The sequence below is a fragment of the Lynx rufus genome, unplaced genomic scaffold (assembly GCF_022079265.1).
Source record: "Lynx rufus isolate CCGP_SWC_20201006 ecotype Redwood Valley unplaced genomic scaffold, mLynRuf1.p SCAF_9, whole genome shotgun sequence".
NCBI lineage: Eukaryota > Metazoa > Chordata > Mammalia > Carnivora > Felidae > Lynx > Lynx rufus.
The window spans coordinates 87,843,074-87,861,375 of NW_025814897.1; the positions used below are offsets into that span (position 1 = coordinate 87,843,074).

The 18,302-nt window shown below is 44.4% G+C and overlaps 1 protein-coding gene across 1 annotated transcript in view; it reads left to right on the top strand.

The window, feature by feature from the left end:
• The window catches only part of KIAA1549L (KIAA1549 like), a 116,229-nt gene that overhangs the window by 36,218 nt on the left and 61,709 nt on the right, over positions 1 to 18,302 (top strand). The window contains exons 10-11 of the mRNA XM_047072033.1: positions 5,149 to 5,312; positions 11,938 to 12,128. Coding sequence (XP_046927989.1) covers positions 5,149 to 5,312; positions 11,938 to 12,128 — 355 coding nt within the window. The remainder of the gene's footprint in view (positions 1 to 5,148; positions 5,313 to 11,937; positions 12,129 to 18,302) is intronic.

Consider the following 18,302-nt stretch of genomic DNA (forward strand, 5'->3'; position numbering starts at 1 on the left):
CTCCATGCTCAGGATCAAATGAGGGGGAAGTGAAGACCAATGAAGAAGAAGAGAAGCAAAGATGTCTTAAATCTCACTTTCCCTTAATAGTTTTGAAATCAGCCTGCAATGTGAATCTGAGGTCGGCACCTTAAATGTAGAGTCACGGTGTTGAACGAACAGCTTGTCCCTCTGAAGGGAGAGTGTTAACGTTCTGTGGGTTCCAGTATTTTCTAAATCACTGGGGCTACCTTGCAGTGCCCTGCATGCACTGCCCCCTTGACTCACATCCCCTCTGAGTAACGGGACAGTAATGACTGCTACAGAAGTGGCCGCATGTCCGACAGAGGTTTTCTTCTGCTCCGTTTGCAGGATCTGGAGTGAGGGGCCCTTCAGAGCAGTGACCCAGCTGGTGGAGTAGGGAAAATTCTCCCCACACTGAAGTTAACCAGAGTGGTATACCTTACATGGCCGTCAGACATTATTTCAAAAAATGTCACTTTAAGAAAGTGAGAGACTGATCCTTTGGCAAAGGAAATTTGTGTTCATTCATTCTTCTGACAAATATTTTTGAGCACCTATTATGTGCCTGGTGCTGTCCTGGCACTGGAGACAAACCCCCTGCCTTCACAGAGCTTACATTCGTGAGTAGCAGATCAAATAAGCAAAATAAGTAAGCAATATGTTAGATGCTAATAAGTGCCATGGAGAAAAATTAAGCAGGGAAGGCCAGGGAGTATCAAGGAAATAATGGTCATGATTTTATTTTATTTTATTAAAGTTTATTTATCTATTTTGAGAGAGAGAGAGAGACAGCACGTGCACAAGTGGGGGAGGGGCAGGAAGAGAGGGAGAGCAAGAATCCCAGCACAGAGCCCAATGCAGGGCTCAGTCTCATGAATTTTATGATCATGACCTGAGCTGAACCAAGAGTTAGTTGGACACTCAGCCAACTGAGCCACCCAGTGCCCTCAATGGCCATGATTTTAAATGTCTGGGGGTTAAGAAGATCAGTGAGTGACTGCCTGAGGCTACCTAGGGACAAGGTTCCAGGCAGAGGGGGAGGGTTTGAGACCCAGCAAGGGTGTCACTGATGGAAGAGAGTAGCAGCCAGGAGGTCAGGGTGCAGGTGAGGGGTCACAGTTACTAGAGCCCCAAGGGCTGCACCCTGAGTGGAATGAGAGCTACAGGAATGTTGGGCAGGAGATTGACATGGACTGAGTACTCCCCAGTGCCTGGGCCCTGAGCCAGCCCCTCCCCTGCATACACACACACACACACACACACACACATACACAACACCTCCAGGCTTGTGTGTTAATTAGAACTGACAAACTGTATTTCAGAGTGGTGACTTTTCATAAAAATGTCTAACCTCCCCGTGGCTCAGTTTCCTCACCTGCAAATTGAGAGTAAGAATAGCACCTGGGCAAAGAACCTATCCCAGTGCCTAAGGCACAGCAGAAGGTCAGAACATGTTGTCCCCCCACCTTTCTTATCCTTTCTGTATTGAAGTTCTTGCAAATTAAATAACCATTCATGCCTGTTCTGTACATGACTTGCAGTTTTAGATCACTATGCCAATGAATACATTAGATTTGAGTGATTTCAGTTGACCTAACTTTAGTATCTCTTTGACCATTAAAGGAATTTACTAATTTACCTAAGATAAATATATTCTTTCCATTTAAATAGAGGTGAAAGGATTTTATATACTGCACCAGGAAGGAACATACATATACACCAAAACAATAAAACAAAGTAAAAGCAGAACACATGTAAATATTAAGTCTTGCTAATGAGATATTTATTTAGGGTATCATGTTCTGATACACTATACATTTTTCTTCATCAGGATAGAATAGCATAGGCAAAAGAGGCATATTATTTTTTTTCATAGAAACCCTTAAGTTTTAAAGAATGTTAGTGGCATAAAACTCACATATAAATACTAAATCGCTAAAAGCAGTGGCAATTAAATGTTTGATGTCACCAGAGGCACATTATCTAATGAGCTGTTTTCAGAAGTTAATAATGTGATTAATCACCGATTGATTAAAAACTACGGAAAAGAAGCCTTTTTTGTCCTAATAGAACTCCAAATCCAAGTGCTGCTTGATGAGAGGCAGATCTTGGCTAATAAGTTACCAACTGAAGTCAGAAAGGGTGGTTAAAGTCAGAGAGAAAAGACCAGCTGACTCACCGTGTGGCACTTACCAGTGGGGTCTCTAAATTATTCCAGAGCCTTGTCCTCAGCTTTGTGGGTCTAGTAGCCCTCAGAGTTCAGCAGCATCAGGAAGACCAACTTATGTTAACCGGACCTATAAGGGATTGATATGTAACCAGACTGGTAGTATATTAATTTAAAATACAGGCTAGAACTACCAAAGAGATGGGACTTCTTTAACTGGCCATTACTTTTTGCCATATGAAAACCTATATGGGGAGCTGAGTTGCAACAGGGAAAATGGTAGTTCATCTGTACCTTCATTTGACTTTTAATTGAGCACCTACTGTGTACAAAGCCCTGTTCTAGGCCCTGGGAGCATAGCAGTGAACAAGAGACAAAAAACCTCCCTGCTCTCTTGGAGTGTACCTTTTCGTGGAGGAGCTGAGACAGATGATGAAACAAATACATATGTATCATGTCAGATGGTAATGCCTTGCTTTGGAGCCTTACCATTCCATGTGTGGCCTGGGGGCCTGCTGCATGAGCACCACCCAGAGCTTGTTAGAAAGGCAAAATCTCAGGCCTCACCCCAATTCACAGAATCAGAATCGTACATTTGAACAAGATTCCCAGGCAATTAGCATGCACATTCAAGTTTGAGAGGCACTGCTTTAGAGAAAAATTAAGTAGGGGACAAGGGGGATGGAGAATGCCAGGGTCAGGGATTGCTATCTGATAGAGAGTAGATATAGTGACACTTGTTTAGAGCCCTGAAAGAAGTAAGGGAGGGAGCCATGTATATCTAGGTGAAGAGCATTCTAACTGTAAGAATAAGCTGGTGCAAAGGCCCTGAGAGAGGAGCATGTCCAGCGCATTTGAGGAACAGTAGGAGGCTGATAGGCTGGAAGAGAGTGAGTTAAGGGAAGAGCAGTGGGCGGTAAGGCCAGAGAAGTAACCAGGGTGGTTGGAAAAGCAGATTACTTACGGACTTCTAGAAACTATAAGGACTCTGGCCCTTACTCTGAGGGGAGTGGGGGCCTCTGGAAGGTTTTGAGCAGAGGAGTGTTGTGATCTGAGTTTCTAAAGGATCACTCCAGCTGTTGTGTTGCAAATGGTCTATAGAGGACAAGGGACAAGGTAGGAAGCCATTGCAGTAATTCAAATGAGAGATGTTGGTAGGTTGGACCACAGTGGGTGTAGCAATAGAAAGAAGTGAACAGATTGTGGATTTATTTGGAAGATGGAGATGACAGGGTTTGCCAATGAATAGGAAGTTGGATAAGAATAAAAGAGAAGGGCCAACATCAGTGGCAAAGTTATTGCCTTGAGCAACTGGAAGGAAGGAGTTGCAATTTATTGGACTATCACAAGAGCAGGTTTGGGGGAAAATTGAGAGTTGGGTTCTGAACATGATAAATTTGAGATATCTCTTAAGTACCCAGTTGGAAATTTGAGTTGGCGAATCTCAAATGGCATCCATGGCAGTTGGATATAGGAATCTAGAGTTCAGGGTAGTGGTCCTGGTTGGAGATCTATACATGAACACAGATGGTATTTAAAGCCATGAGTCTATGAGATCATCTAGGGTATAGGAGAACAGAGAACTTGGCTAGGATTGATGGACAGTATCACTAAACCGAAACAGCCAGTTGCAGCCATCTTGTTCACCACGATAGACCTGTCCCGGCTGGATTACCTGCGTCTGCCAGTTGGGGCACATTCCTCTGACATGGACAAGTTCTTGCCTGCCCTTTGGCTCTCTTTTCTAGATTTCCTATAAGCCCACTCCCTTCCAGTAATTATTTTTCTAGACAATTGTTTTGGTTACTGTTTTCTTTACTCTGGTTCTAAGAACATATTAATCTTTTTGACTGGACAGAAGTATCTTCCAGGCTTCCCTGCCAGTGAGCATAGGGGAGACTCATCCATTTCATGTCAAGGGCTTTTTCTTTTTTCTTACATCTTCCTAACCCAACATAACAAAAAGCTGAAAGAACTGTATGGTGAACACCTGTGTCCCCACCACCTAGATTCCACAATTAGCATTTTACTATGCTTTCATTATCACATATTTATCTCCCTGTCCTTCCATCCAGCCATTCATCCAACTTGTTTTTTCTTGATGCATTTCAAAGTAAGTTGCAAACATCAGCAGACTTCAACTGTAAACACTTCAACATGCGTATTGTTGCCTAGAATTCAATACTTGTTTATGATGTTTTAGGTAAAATTTACACAGAATAAAATGTACATATCTTAAGTATACCGTTTGATGAGTTTTGACAAATGTATACACCTGTGTGACCCTAACCCCTATCCTGATATAGAGCATGACCATTACCCTGTTGCCCTTTGCAGGTTAATTAATTCCAACCCCACTCCCATAGAGGCACCTACTCTTCTAATAACACATTCTTCCTGCTGACAATAGCTTTGGTTACTTTTTACTCTGGCTTTGAGAGCAGCCTGATCCTTATGATTACACCAAGGCATTTCCAAGCTTCCCCAGCCAGCCCATGGAGGGGTTAGATCCACCCACTCAGCTATGTTTATTCATTGCTCACTTGGAGGGTGGCTTCACTACAGTATTTAGAGTCATTTCTCTGTAGCCTTGCCTCCTGCCTGTAATCCAACTCTGACCCTTAGACTTTCTCTCTTCTCTTTGGATTCATAGACATTACTTTTGGGGAAAATTGATACCAATCCATCTTCCTCTTTCTCTTAAGAATAGTGAAGGCTAGCATTTATTGAGCACCTAGTAGGGACCACACCAAAGCCCCACATACACCCCCGTCTCTCTGGTGCCTTACAAAGTGATAATCCCGTTTTACATACGAGGAAAATTGAGACTCAGAGACCTTGAATAACTTGCCCAAGGCAAGGGCCTTTCTGATCCCAAACCCTCTTCACCATCTCATGACTTGGGGACCAAGGGTGTGGGGGCTGCTTTCCCCCTTCTGGTGCCCCTTGTCACGTGCCTCCTTCTGCTTTTCCCACAGCCGTGGTGAAGAATCCACCCAACAACCTGTGGATCATCGCAGCAGTGCTGGCACCCATTGCTGTGGTCACGGTCATCATCATCATCATCACTGCTGTGCTCTGCCGGAAGAACAAGAACGACTTCAAGCCGGACACCATGATGAACCTGCCTCAGAGAGCAAAGGTGCGGGAAGTGGTAGCTTTTGAGGTCATTGCAAGTACCTTCAGAAACATTCTGACAAGCCCTGTCTTGAAGGAGACCCTTTATTTATTCAGATTTTTAAAGAAATTATAGTAAATAATACATAACATAAAATCTACCACCTTAACCATTTTTAAGTGTACAATTCAGTGTTTTTCAGTATACTCCCATCATTGTGCACCATTTGTGTTTATCGTCAGGCCACGATAGCTAATGCTTACCTAATAATGCTCTCTCTCTGAGCCGTCTGATGGCTTTACATACAGCAGCTCCCATCCTCATAGCAATGCTTTAAGGAAGAGCCATTGTTTTGCAGGTGAGGAAACTGAGACACAGAAAATTAGGAGCTGGATAGACCTGAAAGGGGCTGTGGAGGCCATCTAATCTGACATTGTCCTTTTCCAGAGAAGTAGCTCTAAGATCACACAGTTTGTAAGTAGCAGAACTGATGGTAGAACCAGGGCTTTTGGCTCCTAATGCAGGGCTCTTCTGGACACATGAGACTCTCAAAATTTTCCTTCTTCCATTGACCGGAGTGACTTATCTTCGAAGGCTGCCATGATGGGCAAGCTGCAGAGTCTTGGCCGGGCAGTCATCACACGCTGGTTCGGTGGCTCAACTGGAGGCTGGCCGGGAGCCCGTGCACCCTGCACAGCCTCCACACCTCTGGTGACGGGGAGGGGAGTGGACTGAGGAAACTCCCAGCGCTAATTTTCCAGTCACATAGCTCCCTTCATGATATCCCCTCGAGGGAAGTACAGTAATCTGTAATACCTGATCTTTAAATAATGCCTTACAATTTGCTGGGTTCTTCTGGGTCTGTGACCTCGTCTGCTCATCACAGCAGCCCTATAAGGTAGATCATAGTCAGGGCAGGTTTTATTATTTTCACATTACTGTTGAGAAGGCTAAGGAAAGAGAGGCTGTGGGGATTTGTCCAAAGTCACATAACTAGCAGCAAAAGGAGCGACTCAAGCCCATAGCTGTGTCTTTGGGCTCTTTCCACATTATACCCCTTCCTGAGCCCTGAGATTTGGCAGGTAGACTCTTCCTCCATCGCTGAACTTCTGAGCTTTGTCCACCTGTGCAGGAATGAAACAGCAAAAGGAATTTTCATTCCATTGGAATGCAGGTCATGGAGATAGTCCTTGCCAGCAGTCATGCATGCCTGGTTCTTTCTGGACGATCACACCTTGCTTCAGCAAAAGAAATCAATTGAATTTTATCGTTTGTTAAACTAATTCACCTGTTGCAAAGCTGCAGTTTGATTAGACGCTCTGTCTGCCAAAGAGCCAAACTCCAAAGAATGTTGTTCTGTTTCTGTTGACACAAAGGGCACCCGCTTTCCAGATGCAGCACAGTGTTGGCCATCGCCCAAGCAGTGACAAATAAAACTGTTCCAAGAAGGGGTCTTTCATTTCCATCTTAGCTTAGTTACAACCTGAGCCTTCCAGACATAACAGTAATTACCAGAATCTAACTGCAGCCGAGTCCAGGAATGCAAAACATGCCATACTGAGATTGTAAATGGCAACTCTGTGTTACAGATTAAGCCAAAATTTTATTAATTTGCTGAGGTGAGTGGGGCAGCACACGATTTCAGTGTACCTTCTGGCTTGAAAGCTGTTTGGAGCTGGAAGAGATTCATGTTTGTGGGTTTTCATAGCCCCTTTTATGTTCCTACCTGGTGAATTGTGCTTGAAGAGATACGTGGCCGATTTTGAAAATCAAGCCAATTTATGTTCCAGGAGAAGACTGAATTCACTTGTGTGTGGTAGCTCTGGTTGTTTTCTCCCTCAATGAGGCTGAGCTCCGCACTTTGATTTGCAAAGCTCCTTTATCACAGGAAGCCAGCGGGGTGGAACTGCCTCTTTGTTACCGCAGTCCTTCTGCCCTCGCAACCCAGGGACACTGCAGTGTTGGAGAGGAGAGAGCTGCCCGTGTCGCATCTCACACCGCGTGTGTGTGACCAGAATTCATTTAATGCCAAGGAAAGAGGCGGAATGAAAAAGTTAGCCTTCGTGACCACTCCATAGCGTGGGAGGATGGTCTCCTAGTCTCCAGGGACATCATCGTGTCTTTAGAATGCAGACGGCAGTGCCACAGGACATTCCCGGGGATCCCTGCTGAGTCTCAGTAATAGACTTGACAGGCTAAGAGGAGCTGAGTGCAGCCGTCCTGGGAGCCGAGGCCAGGGCGTGCACGGCCGTACCCTTCTTCGGAGACAAGGTACCATAGACGTGACCCTGTTACCATGGTTGTCAGCTAGGCTTCTGTAGGTAGTGTTGAGAAAATGATAAACGCAGGAGGGCCAGGTGTCAGGGCTCTCATGAGCTTCTTTCTTCCTGGTTCATTTCTCTTTACTCTGTCATTGGATTCACAGCCTTTGCCCAGTGTTTCCCTTCATACAATTGATGAGAACACAGCTTCCTGGAGCAGGCAGCCTTACAGGACAGTAGGTAGGGCCACATCCAGATGCAGGATGGAGCATGGAGGGCCCACAATGGTTGGCATGACCATCTGCCTGGGATAGGTCAGTCACCCCCTGAAGGTGCCCAGCTGTTTCCTCTTTTTCACAGACTGTGTGGCCTGTATTTAACCTCTTTGTGCCTCAGTTTTCCCATCTGTAAAATGGGGATGATAACAGTGTTTACTTATAGGTTGTTGTGAGGATTGATTTTCATAAGTTACTTTGAGCTGTGCCTGGCATATAAATATTACATACAAGTTGGCCTTCATTATTATAAAGGTCCTTTTTTTCTTCAAAGGTCTGGATAGCATGTCTACCTTTGAAATTGTTGAGGATTATTTTGATTTTCTAATTTTACAAAACTCGTTGAAGCAGCTATAGATACTTCATTATGTCTTAATAGTATCAGGGGTCACGAGGGTGTGTCCAATGGCAATTAATTAATTTCAGGTGATTTTCAAACTGAGGCCTGAAAGACCACTACCCATCAGTCAGAAGAGTGAGGGACTGGTCTTGAGTCTTTCACCACTTAGCTGTGTGATCTTGGGCAAGTCACTGGACTTCTCTGAGCTTTTGTGTTCTTGCCTGTTAAACGAAGACTGTGATGTTTGCCCTGCTTCCTCAGAGGGTGTTTGTGAGCACAAAATGAGGTGTCAGTGTTTTGAAGGCTGTCAGGACTGAGCATATGTGAGAACTGTTATTACTAACCTAATAACAGTGGCCACCCTTGAAGCCTGTCCTTCCTTAATATCTCTGTTTCTGCTCACTCATCATCAACCCAGTCCCCTGAAGTATCTAGCAGGTAACTTCAACACAGTGTGAAGGGTGAGGTGCCAAATCCAGGGAGAGTGGGGGCAAGAGGGAGAGGACCAGAGCCAGCTTGCTGTCCTAACTAGGTTCTTGGGAAGCCTTAGCTGCCATCGGAGACTGTCAGTTCCTCACAGACAGGCCAGTAGTCTCAACATGGGAGCCAGACCAAGTACGGTAGCAGGTGCCCAACCAAGATGGTAGGCTGCAGGATGAGGGGAAAGGCCATGGGAAGAATCATCAGGCAGTGCTCAGATATCCTGGCTCTGCATCACGCGGACCTGGGTGCAAATCCCGACCCCACCCCTGACCAGCTGGGTGAGCCTGAGAAGTTGCTTAACCTCTCCAACCCTCAGTTTATTTATCTTTAAAATGGAGAATCATAATAATGCCACCCCCTGAACTGCAGTGCGGATGAAATGTCATAATTGACATCATGCATTCAGCACTGTACCAGTCATACCAAATAAGGCTGAAACTGTGAATGCCTTGAGGGCATGGACTGGCTATTATTCATCCTCATATATCCAGCACCAGGCACAGTCCGAGGCACAAGCCAGTGCTCAGTAACTGTAGTTGGCACTATGCTGAATAGACTAATGAGGGCATGGGAGGATTATGGAAAAGGTACCAACAGGAGGCGTGGCTGAGCAGGTGGGTCCAGCCAGACTGCAAAAGGCCTTAAATGCCTTGCTGAAGAGTTTGAGTGCCGTGAAACACTTTTTAAAATTTTTTTCTTAATGTTTATTTATTTTTGAAAGACAGAGTGTGAGCAGGGGAGGGGCAGAGAGAGAGAGACAGAATCTGAAGCAATCTCCAGGCTCTGAGCCATCAGCACAGATCCCGATGTGGGACTAGAACCCACGAACTGCAAGATCGTGATCTGAGCCGAATTCAGATGCTTGACCAACTGAGCCACCCAGGTGCCCCAAAACATTTTTTTAAGTAGGCTTTGCACCCAGCGCAGAGCCGAATGCAGGGCTTAAACTCAACACCCTGAGATCAAGACCTGGGCTGAGATCAAGAGTCAGATGCTTAACTAACTGGGCCACTCAGGCACCCCCGACGAGAGACTTATAATGGCGGAGTACATGACTTGATGTGGTTTTTAGGGAGATAACTTTGGAAGCTGGTCAAAGGATCTGAATGGAAGCCACAAGACCAAGCCAGGAGACAATGAAACAGTGGACCTGGAGAGAAAAGCTCAGCTTCTAGAAACATTTCAGGTGAATCCAATTGGTGACCATTGGTTGGAGGAGCTGGCAATTCAGTAGTCTAGGAACGTGACCAGGTTGTTCGCAGGCTCCATTCTGTTTCATGTGGCACCATAGGAGGGAGGAATTGAACAGACAAACACTATTTCAGAAGCACGTTCCCGGATCCTGGCACGGAATGTCCATGGTCACCATTTGGGTCAGAGTGTGTGTCTCAGTAAAGAGGAAGGGCTGAGCACACTTTCCAGAGTGAGTTTCCCTGGGAATTGGGGGAACTGTCCATGGCAGAACTACAGACAGCTTGAAATAAGGAAGCTTTGCTGGATTTAGCAATATAACTCCGTCTTGTCCTGAGATGTGGTAGTAAGATTTGATAGGCTGGGCCACAGTCCTAGACCATTCCATTTGGCTGGAGCCTCTCTGTTACATTTCTTAGCTAAATTCACTGCTGAAGGAGGGGCTTCTCTCCATGTCAAGTTCCAATGAAACACACATTGTGGAGGTGGAGTTTCTTCCCCAAATTTTCTTTTCTTTTCTCTTCTTTTTTAAGTAGGCTCCATGCCCAACATGGAGCCCAATGCAGGGCTTAAACACATGACTCTGAGATTAAGACCTGAGGTGAGACTGTGGGACGTTTAATGGACCAAGCCACCCAGGCAACCCTCATCTCCAAATTTTCCTGAAAAGAATCACTGATTTCTATTGCACCTGGTCTATGATTTAATGGAAGGCTAACAATATTAACTATTATCGATTGAGCACTTACAACGTACCAAGCACTTCACTAAATGCTGAACATACATTTACCTACTTAATCCACGCAGCATCTCTTTGAGGGTGGTTAAATCACTTCCACATACTTACACATTTGATCCTGTTTACCCTGCTATGATCTCCATTTTATAGGTGAGGAAACTGATGTGCCGAGAATTTCAGTGTCTTACCCTAGGTCACCTAGCTAATACGTGGGAGAACCGGGATTGGAACCCAGGCAGTCTGCTTTTGGAGATGGTGCTTTCCACCCCCCCACCCCCCCACTGTCTTGCCTTAAATCTGTGTTGTGCTGCTCTGGTGTGTAAAGCAGAATAGAGACATTCCCAGGAATTGTTAAAATACACCTCTTGGTTTTTTATTGCCCCACTAATAGATGTCTACTGGGCTTTGTTCACAGCTGCCCTATTCACTTGGGATTTCAGACATTGTGCAATAAAAGCCTTGCTAATTACCCAGTAATGAATCATAGGAGAGCCATAGGTCTGGATTTGAGTGATTCCATAAATTCCATTTTATTATTAATGATTGTACTGCTTCACATGTGGGAGCACGTTTCTTTCCCTCTGTTTTGAGAGCTGTGATTCCCCTTTAATACTCAGGTGTGGCTTAGGTACCGCAGATCTGATTATCTTCATTTCTCAGATGAGAAAATTGAGGTTCAGAATCCCAGCGACTTGGCAAAGTCACACACCCCTTACTATGCATAAGGCCATGTGAAAGTAGGGTTCAGGGATGACGAGATGTTCCTAGGCAGGAGATGATACAGGACCTATTTCATATAATAATTAAGAGTCTCTAATTAGCAGTATCCAGTAACTTAAAATTGGTCGTTTAAAACTCCTTGGGGCGCCTGGGTGGCTCAGTCGGTTAAGCATCCGACTTTGGCTCAGGTCATGATCTCACGGTTTGTGGGTTCGAGCCCTGCGTAGGGCTCTGTGCTGACAGCTCGGAGCCTAGAGCCTGTTTCAGATCCTGTGTCTCCTCTCTCTGCCCCTCCCCCACTTGTGCTCTGACTCTGTCTCTCAAAAATAAATAAATGTATATAAACATTTTTTTTTAATTCCTGGAAGAAGTTTGTTCTCACACACATATTTGCATCTTGTTTACACTATTCATTTTTCCAAGTAAGTCTTCCCCATAGAGATTCTATAGCTAAGTGGAATTAGCACAGATTCTGATTTCACAGATAGAAATTATGAGGGAGATTTGGGTTAACTCTCGTTCATCAGAAAGCTAAGTATGGTCCTAATCACATGCACTCTCCTGCCCATCTTCTCTTAAAGCCGTCATTAGAGTCACACTTTGCCAAAAACGTGACCACAAATCTGTTTCCTCTTTGCAGCCTGTGCAAGGCTTTGACTATGCCAAGCAGCACCTGGGCCAGCAAGGGGCGGATGAGGAGGTTGTCCCTGTGACTCAGGAAACGGTGGTCCTACCGCTCCCTGTTAGAGATGCTCCTGCCTCTCAGGAAAGAGACATCGCCCAGGACGGAAGCACCATCAAGACGGCCAAGTCCACCGAAACCAGAAAGAGGTAGGCATGGGATCAACTTCTGCCTCTCCAAATCAAAAAGGGAAATCATTGATGGTGAGAGCAGTGGAAGCCTCAAGTTAATACCACTTTTCTCTTTAAAAATTCCCGCCTTCCGGGGCACCTTGGGTGGCTCAGTTGGTTGAGCATCTGACTTCGGCTCAGGTCATGATCTCACAGTTGGTGAGTTCGAGCCCCACATAGGACTTGCTGCTGTGAGGGCAGAGCCTGCTTTGGATCCTCCGCCCTCCTCTTTCTCTGCCCCTCCCCTGCTTCCACTCTCTGAAAAAATAAAATAAACATTTAAAAATAAATAAATAAATAAATAAATAAATAAATAAATAAATAAATAAATAAATTCTCCCCTTCAGGGGTGCCTGGGTGGCTCAGTCGGTCGAGGATCCAACTCTCAATCTCGGCTCAGATCATGATCTCATAGTTTGTGGGTCTGAGCCCCACCTCAGGCTCTCTGCTGACAGTGTGGAGCCTGCTTAGAATTCTCTCTCTCTCTCTCTCTCTCTCTCTCTCTCTGCCCCTCCCCAGCTCATGCCCACCCTCTCTCCAAATAAATAAATAAACTTAAAAAAAAAACTCCCCTTGGGGTGTCTGGGTGGCTTAGTCAGTCAAGCATCTGACTTCAGCTCAGGTCATGATCTCATGGTTCATGAGTTTGAGCCCTACATCAGGCTCTGTACTGACAGCTCAGAGCCCGGAGCCTGCTTTGGATTCTGTGTCTCCCTCTCTCTGCCCCACCCCCGCTCACCTCTGTCTCTCTCTCTCTCAAAAATAAATGAACATTAAAAACAAAATCCCCTTCATGCTTATTTTGAGTTTTTGAGGAGACTAAAGTAGGTGACAAGAATCACAATACTTGCTTCTCATGAGCCATAATTCATAAGGTTTTACATCACTGATCAGCCACAAGAGTAGAAATTTTGCTTTCATATTTATTACAACAAATTTGGCACTGGCATCACACTTAGATTTTTTAACTTATTTTAAAAGCAGTGCCTTTGATTCAGTAGAGTTGTATTTTATCTGGCAGTTTTTCAGTAGTGTATGGTTTTAGTTCAAAAACCATTTTTAGGAGCTTTTACCATGAACAGAGCACTTTGACAGGCATTGGGAGGCCTACAGAAAGGTTTATGATTGGTTCCTGACCCACAAGGATCTCATGATGGAGACACCAAGAGATAAATACCTGGAAACCAAGCATGATGTGCAGGTGCTCATAGAGGAGTCTGAACGAAGTACTATGGAAAAGAAAGGAAGAACTTAAATCTGATGAGGGAAAGGATTGGGGAGGAGCTTATGTTTTAGCTGGGCCTCAGAGGGTGAGTAGAGTGTCAATAGTTGTGGAGAGATAATTCACATAAGGGCAAATGTCCCTAGGGTTTAGAGTTCACAGTGGTTGGGATGCAGTAAGGATGAAACCAGAAGATAAGTGAAAATTGTGGAGGGTCTTAACCGCCAGGCTATGGAGTTTGACCTTTATTCTCTGGGCAGTGGGAAGCCACTAAAAGTTCTTTGGGAAGACAGTGATGTCCAGTCTGAATTTTAGAAAGACTGCTCCAGTGGCAGTGTGGATGATAGATGGAAGAGGTTAGGCTAGAGGCCAGGAGACTTGTTGTAAGGACTTTACAATAGTGTTATAAAGAGGTAATGAATTCTATGGCAAGGCTTGTTGGCTGGCCAAACCAACTGCCATTGCCAAGTCCCTTCTCCATTGCCTGAGACCACAATGGATGCTAGAAAAGCTACATCATCTCTGCCTCCTTTTTTCTCTCCCTCCCTTCACCTAATAGATACTAACTGATTGCTGTTTACCAGGCACTGGGGATACTGCAGGGAACAAGACAAAGTTCCTACTCTCACGGTGCTCACAATCTGGTGGGGAGAGATAGACAATAAACTGAGAAATAGATACATAGTAAGTCGGGTGGTGATGCATTATGAAGAAGAAAACCAAAGCATGGTAAGAAGATAGAGCAATGGAAAGGGAGACATGCTGCTATTTTAGCTAGGAAGTCAGGGACGGCCTTTCTGGTAAAGTGACACTTGAGAAAGACCTGAATGAAATGATGTGTAAGCCTCAAAGCTATCTTGGAGAAGAATGTTCCAAGCAGATGGAACAGTGTGTGCAAAGCCCAGAGGAGGGAATCTCTTAAAATACTTAAAGAAGAGCAAGAAGGCCAAAGAGACTGATGTGAACTAGGGAGGAAGTAGTGGTGGATGAATCAGAGAAGTTGCCTGAATTTGATCATATTAGGCTTTTATCGATCAAAGTCAGGACTTGGAATTTCATCATGAGTAAAGATCGGAAGTCATTGGAGGGTTTTGAGAAGAACAGTGACATGATGTGACTTGCCATTTTAAAGGATGCTGTATGGAAAACAGATGGTGTAGAAGTGGAATGGAAGCAGAGAGACAGTTAGGAGGTTATGACAGTAGTCCAGGTGATGTGGATGGTGGTGTGGGCCAAGGCATGGTGGTGTGAGAAGTGATAGGGTTCTAGACATCTTTTGAAGGAAAAGCTGTAGTTAGCCTTGATTTGCTGATAGATTGTTGGGAGGAGTAGAAATAGAGAGGGATGAATTTGCCATTGGTTGTATGGGAGAGGACTAGAAGAGAAGAAATTTGTAGGGGATGATCATGAGTTTGGATGTGGGCATGTTAAGTTTGAGATGTCACTTAGACATTCAAGTGGAAGTGTTCAGAACTCAGCTAACTGTAGAAGTCTGGGGTTCAGAGGAGAGGTCCAGAGTAGAAATATAAATGAGGAGTTGTCAGTATTTAGTTAAGCTGTGACACTGGATGGGGTCACCTGGGAGAGTATAGATAGAAAAGAGACCCACGACCTGACCCCTGGAACACTACAATGATTAGAGGTCCAGGTGATGAAGGGGAATCAGCACAGGAGACCAAAAAGCATCAGGAAAAAAGCCCTGGGGAGGACAAAGCAAGAATAGAATCCAGGAAGCCAAGAGAAGGGAGTAGTTTGAAGGGGAAAGAAGGATTGTCTGTGTCAAATACACAAAGTTTGTGCTGGAGTCGTGCAACAAGTCTCTGTTTTCCCTCCAGGAGCTCTTTGTACCTCAGAGGTACAGAGAAACAGAGGGTTGGATTTCAGCCTGGGTAGGAAAGAAGGTTGAGGGGATGTGGATGAGTTATCTATTGCTCCACAATAAGCTACTCCACAGCTTAGCAGCTTAAAATAGCAGCCTTTTATTTAGCTCCTGATTTTTGGTGGGTCAGAAGTTTGGGCTCAGCTCAGGGTGGTGGTTCTGGGCTAAGATGGGCTTGGCTAATCTCAGCTGGGCTCACTCATGTGTCTGTGGTCAGGTGGTAGGTTGGCCAGGCTGGCTTGTTGGTGATAACCTTGTCTGGGGTGGCCAGGTAACTGGGGCTACATGGTCTCTCATCCTCCAGCAGGCCAGCTCTGGATTTCTCACAGGTTGTCTCACAGGGTGTTCCATGTACCGCAAGAAAACAAGCCCCCAAGGGCAACACTTCTCAAATCTTTGCTTGTGTCAAGTTCACTACTGTCCTGTTGGCCAAAATAAGACACATGGTCTAGTCCAGAGTCAGTGTGGGAGGAGGCTACCAAAGCTTGGTTACAGGGAGGTGAGAATAAATTGGGATCAGAACTGCAAGAGTCTGCCTCAGCATGAAGAGTTGAAACATATGAAGCAATAGATTATTTATCTGAGTTGACTGGCAAGTAGGATTACCTGCAGTAATTATTCTCATTATGATCTTTGCCAAATACAATACAGGCATGTTAAAAATATATTTATCACCTACTAGAGGACACTGAAAAGAGGTAAATAGAATTACTAAAATGAGAATATTAACATAGCACTGCTGGGAAGAATAAAAATTATTTTCTACCCATTCTAGTTGAATGATTTAAATTATGTAAGGATTTCTTTAAAAATGGTCTTTTTTTTTTTTTTTTAGAACAAGCATTTCTTCTTGAATTAGCAAGGAATCTACTTTTGGTAAACAAACTCAATTACTTACCCCCAGAATTTTATTAGGAAATATGGGCTTATGAAACAAATATAGATAAAGAAAACAGTGTCTATGCAGCTGAATGATTTCTACATTTGCTTCATAATGTTACCATAAAAACAGAAATTTACTAAGGGCTGTATCATTGCCAAAGCTATGCGAGAAACCTCACCTCTGTTCCAGTTCAGCTGACCATGGGAGTCCAATGCATTTGGGAAGATATTAAGATGCTGAAACCAAAACCAAACCCACCTTGCATTTATTTTTCTGGCGTTTCCGTCTTGCCACATCAGTCTCCTCATTCCTGCTGGTTGTGGCCTGCATAACCTCTCAGAATGGGTCTGTTAGGTGATCCGAAAAGTTTTGCAAGTGAAAAATAGGAGAAACCAGTGATTTGATGGTCATTAAGGTATCTCAGTTTTTTTTTTTTTTAATTTTTTTTTTCAACGTTTATTTATTTTTGGGACAGAGAGAGACAGAGCATGAACGGGGGAGGGGCAGAGAGAGAGGGAGACACAGAATCGGAAACAGGCTCCAGGCTCCAAGCCATCAGCCCAGAGCCTGACGCGGGGCTCGAACTCCCGGACCGCGAGATCGTGACCTGGCTGAAGTCGGACGCTTAACCGACTGCGCCACCCAGGCGCCCCAAGGTATCTCAGTTTTTAAAAATGGTTTTCAAACTGAAATCTGAGGATTCAGCCACTCGCAGATAATCAGATAGGTGTTGCAGGTCCTTTTCCTCTCACTAAGGCTCCTGGGGATGCTCTTTCGTTGGCCTGTGACTGGGACTAATGGGCAAAGATAGAGAATCAACCTCATAGGGACAGCCATGGGCAATGGGTACTTTAATTCAGTGATTGGCCATAATTGTTCAGCAATTGATTAATCCCCACCTCCATGACTCTTCATCCGGACTCCATGTACACCCATATCCCCCCAGAAGGGGGGGAGGGGAACTGTTGAGTTCAGTAGCCTAAAACTATGGCCTCACAAGGGGCACTTTCTTGCTCTCAGAAACAGTTTTGTTACTGTCATGTGAGTGGACACATACACAAGTCTCACCTTATGTTTTTGACCAGAAGTTTGGGTTGATGGCTCCATGTAAACGTAAGTTCATAAGTGGATGAAAGAGTATAGCAGAGATGGAGTTTCTCCCCAGAAATGTGTTCATTCATACCTTTCCTTGGAGTTGAGAGGAACAGCCAGAAAATTGTTTCAGGATCAAATGAAGGAAAGACTATGCAAATGATACAAACACTGTTAAGTATATCATGAACGTGAAAATGGGTTATAAGAAGCCTTTCCCCTTTCTTCCTTTCTGGACCTCAATGAAAGCCTTGTTGTCCTAACAAAGCCAGTTGGAAAAGTAGGTGCCATTAACTGTGAGGTTCTGAAAACCATCCAAGGGCTTATGTCTTCTCTTTGTATGTATATTTGTATAGGCAGCACTCTGTGCTCAAATAGATGTTGGGTAAATTATATACACTTAATAAATTATCGGGGGCACCTGGCTGGCTCAGTCAGTGGAGCATGTGACTCTTGATCTCAGGGTTGTGGGTCTGAACCCCATGTTGGGGGTTAGAAATTACTTTAAAAAGTAAAATCTTTAAAAAAAATTAATGCCTTATCTATATCTTCTCAAGCTGCATTCTTTGTATTTCTATCTTATGGTGAAGGAGATTTGGGGCCAAATAAACTGGGAAATAGTGGATTAAACAAAAGGAGATGATAGGACCGTTTATGATAGGACTGATGGGGCCTTTGATATGTTAATGTGCATTAGGAGCACCCAAAGAAGGAATATAATAGACAACATTTCCTAAACTTACAGTTGTCTGTGGAACTTTGGCAAGGAATGTCTCATTTGGTTCTGTTGTTCTGTGGAACCCTCTGGGCAGATTTTGCATTATCCCATGGATGTGAGTGGGCACTGTCATTGGTCACGGTTTTAGGGTGCTGAAGTGTACTAAAGAGTACAGGACCGAGAATTCTCCATTCCCATAGGATGAAAAGGGAAAAGGGAGGGGAAGGAAAAAGAACATCTACAAAGATACATAGCTTCCACTTAAAAAGCTGCTTACTTACTGGTCAAGTACTACGTGTTATTCCAGCCAATTTTCCATTGTAGGGGCCTTTAGGTTCCGAATGTGGACAATTGACAGA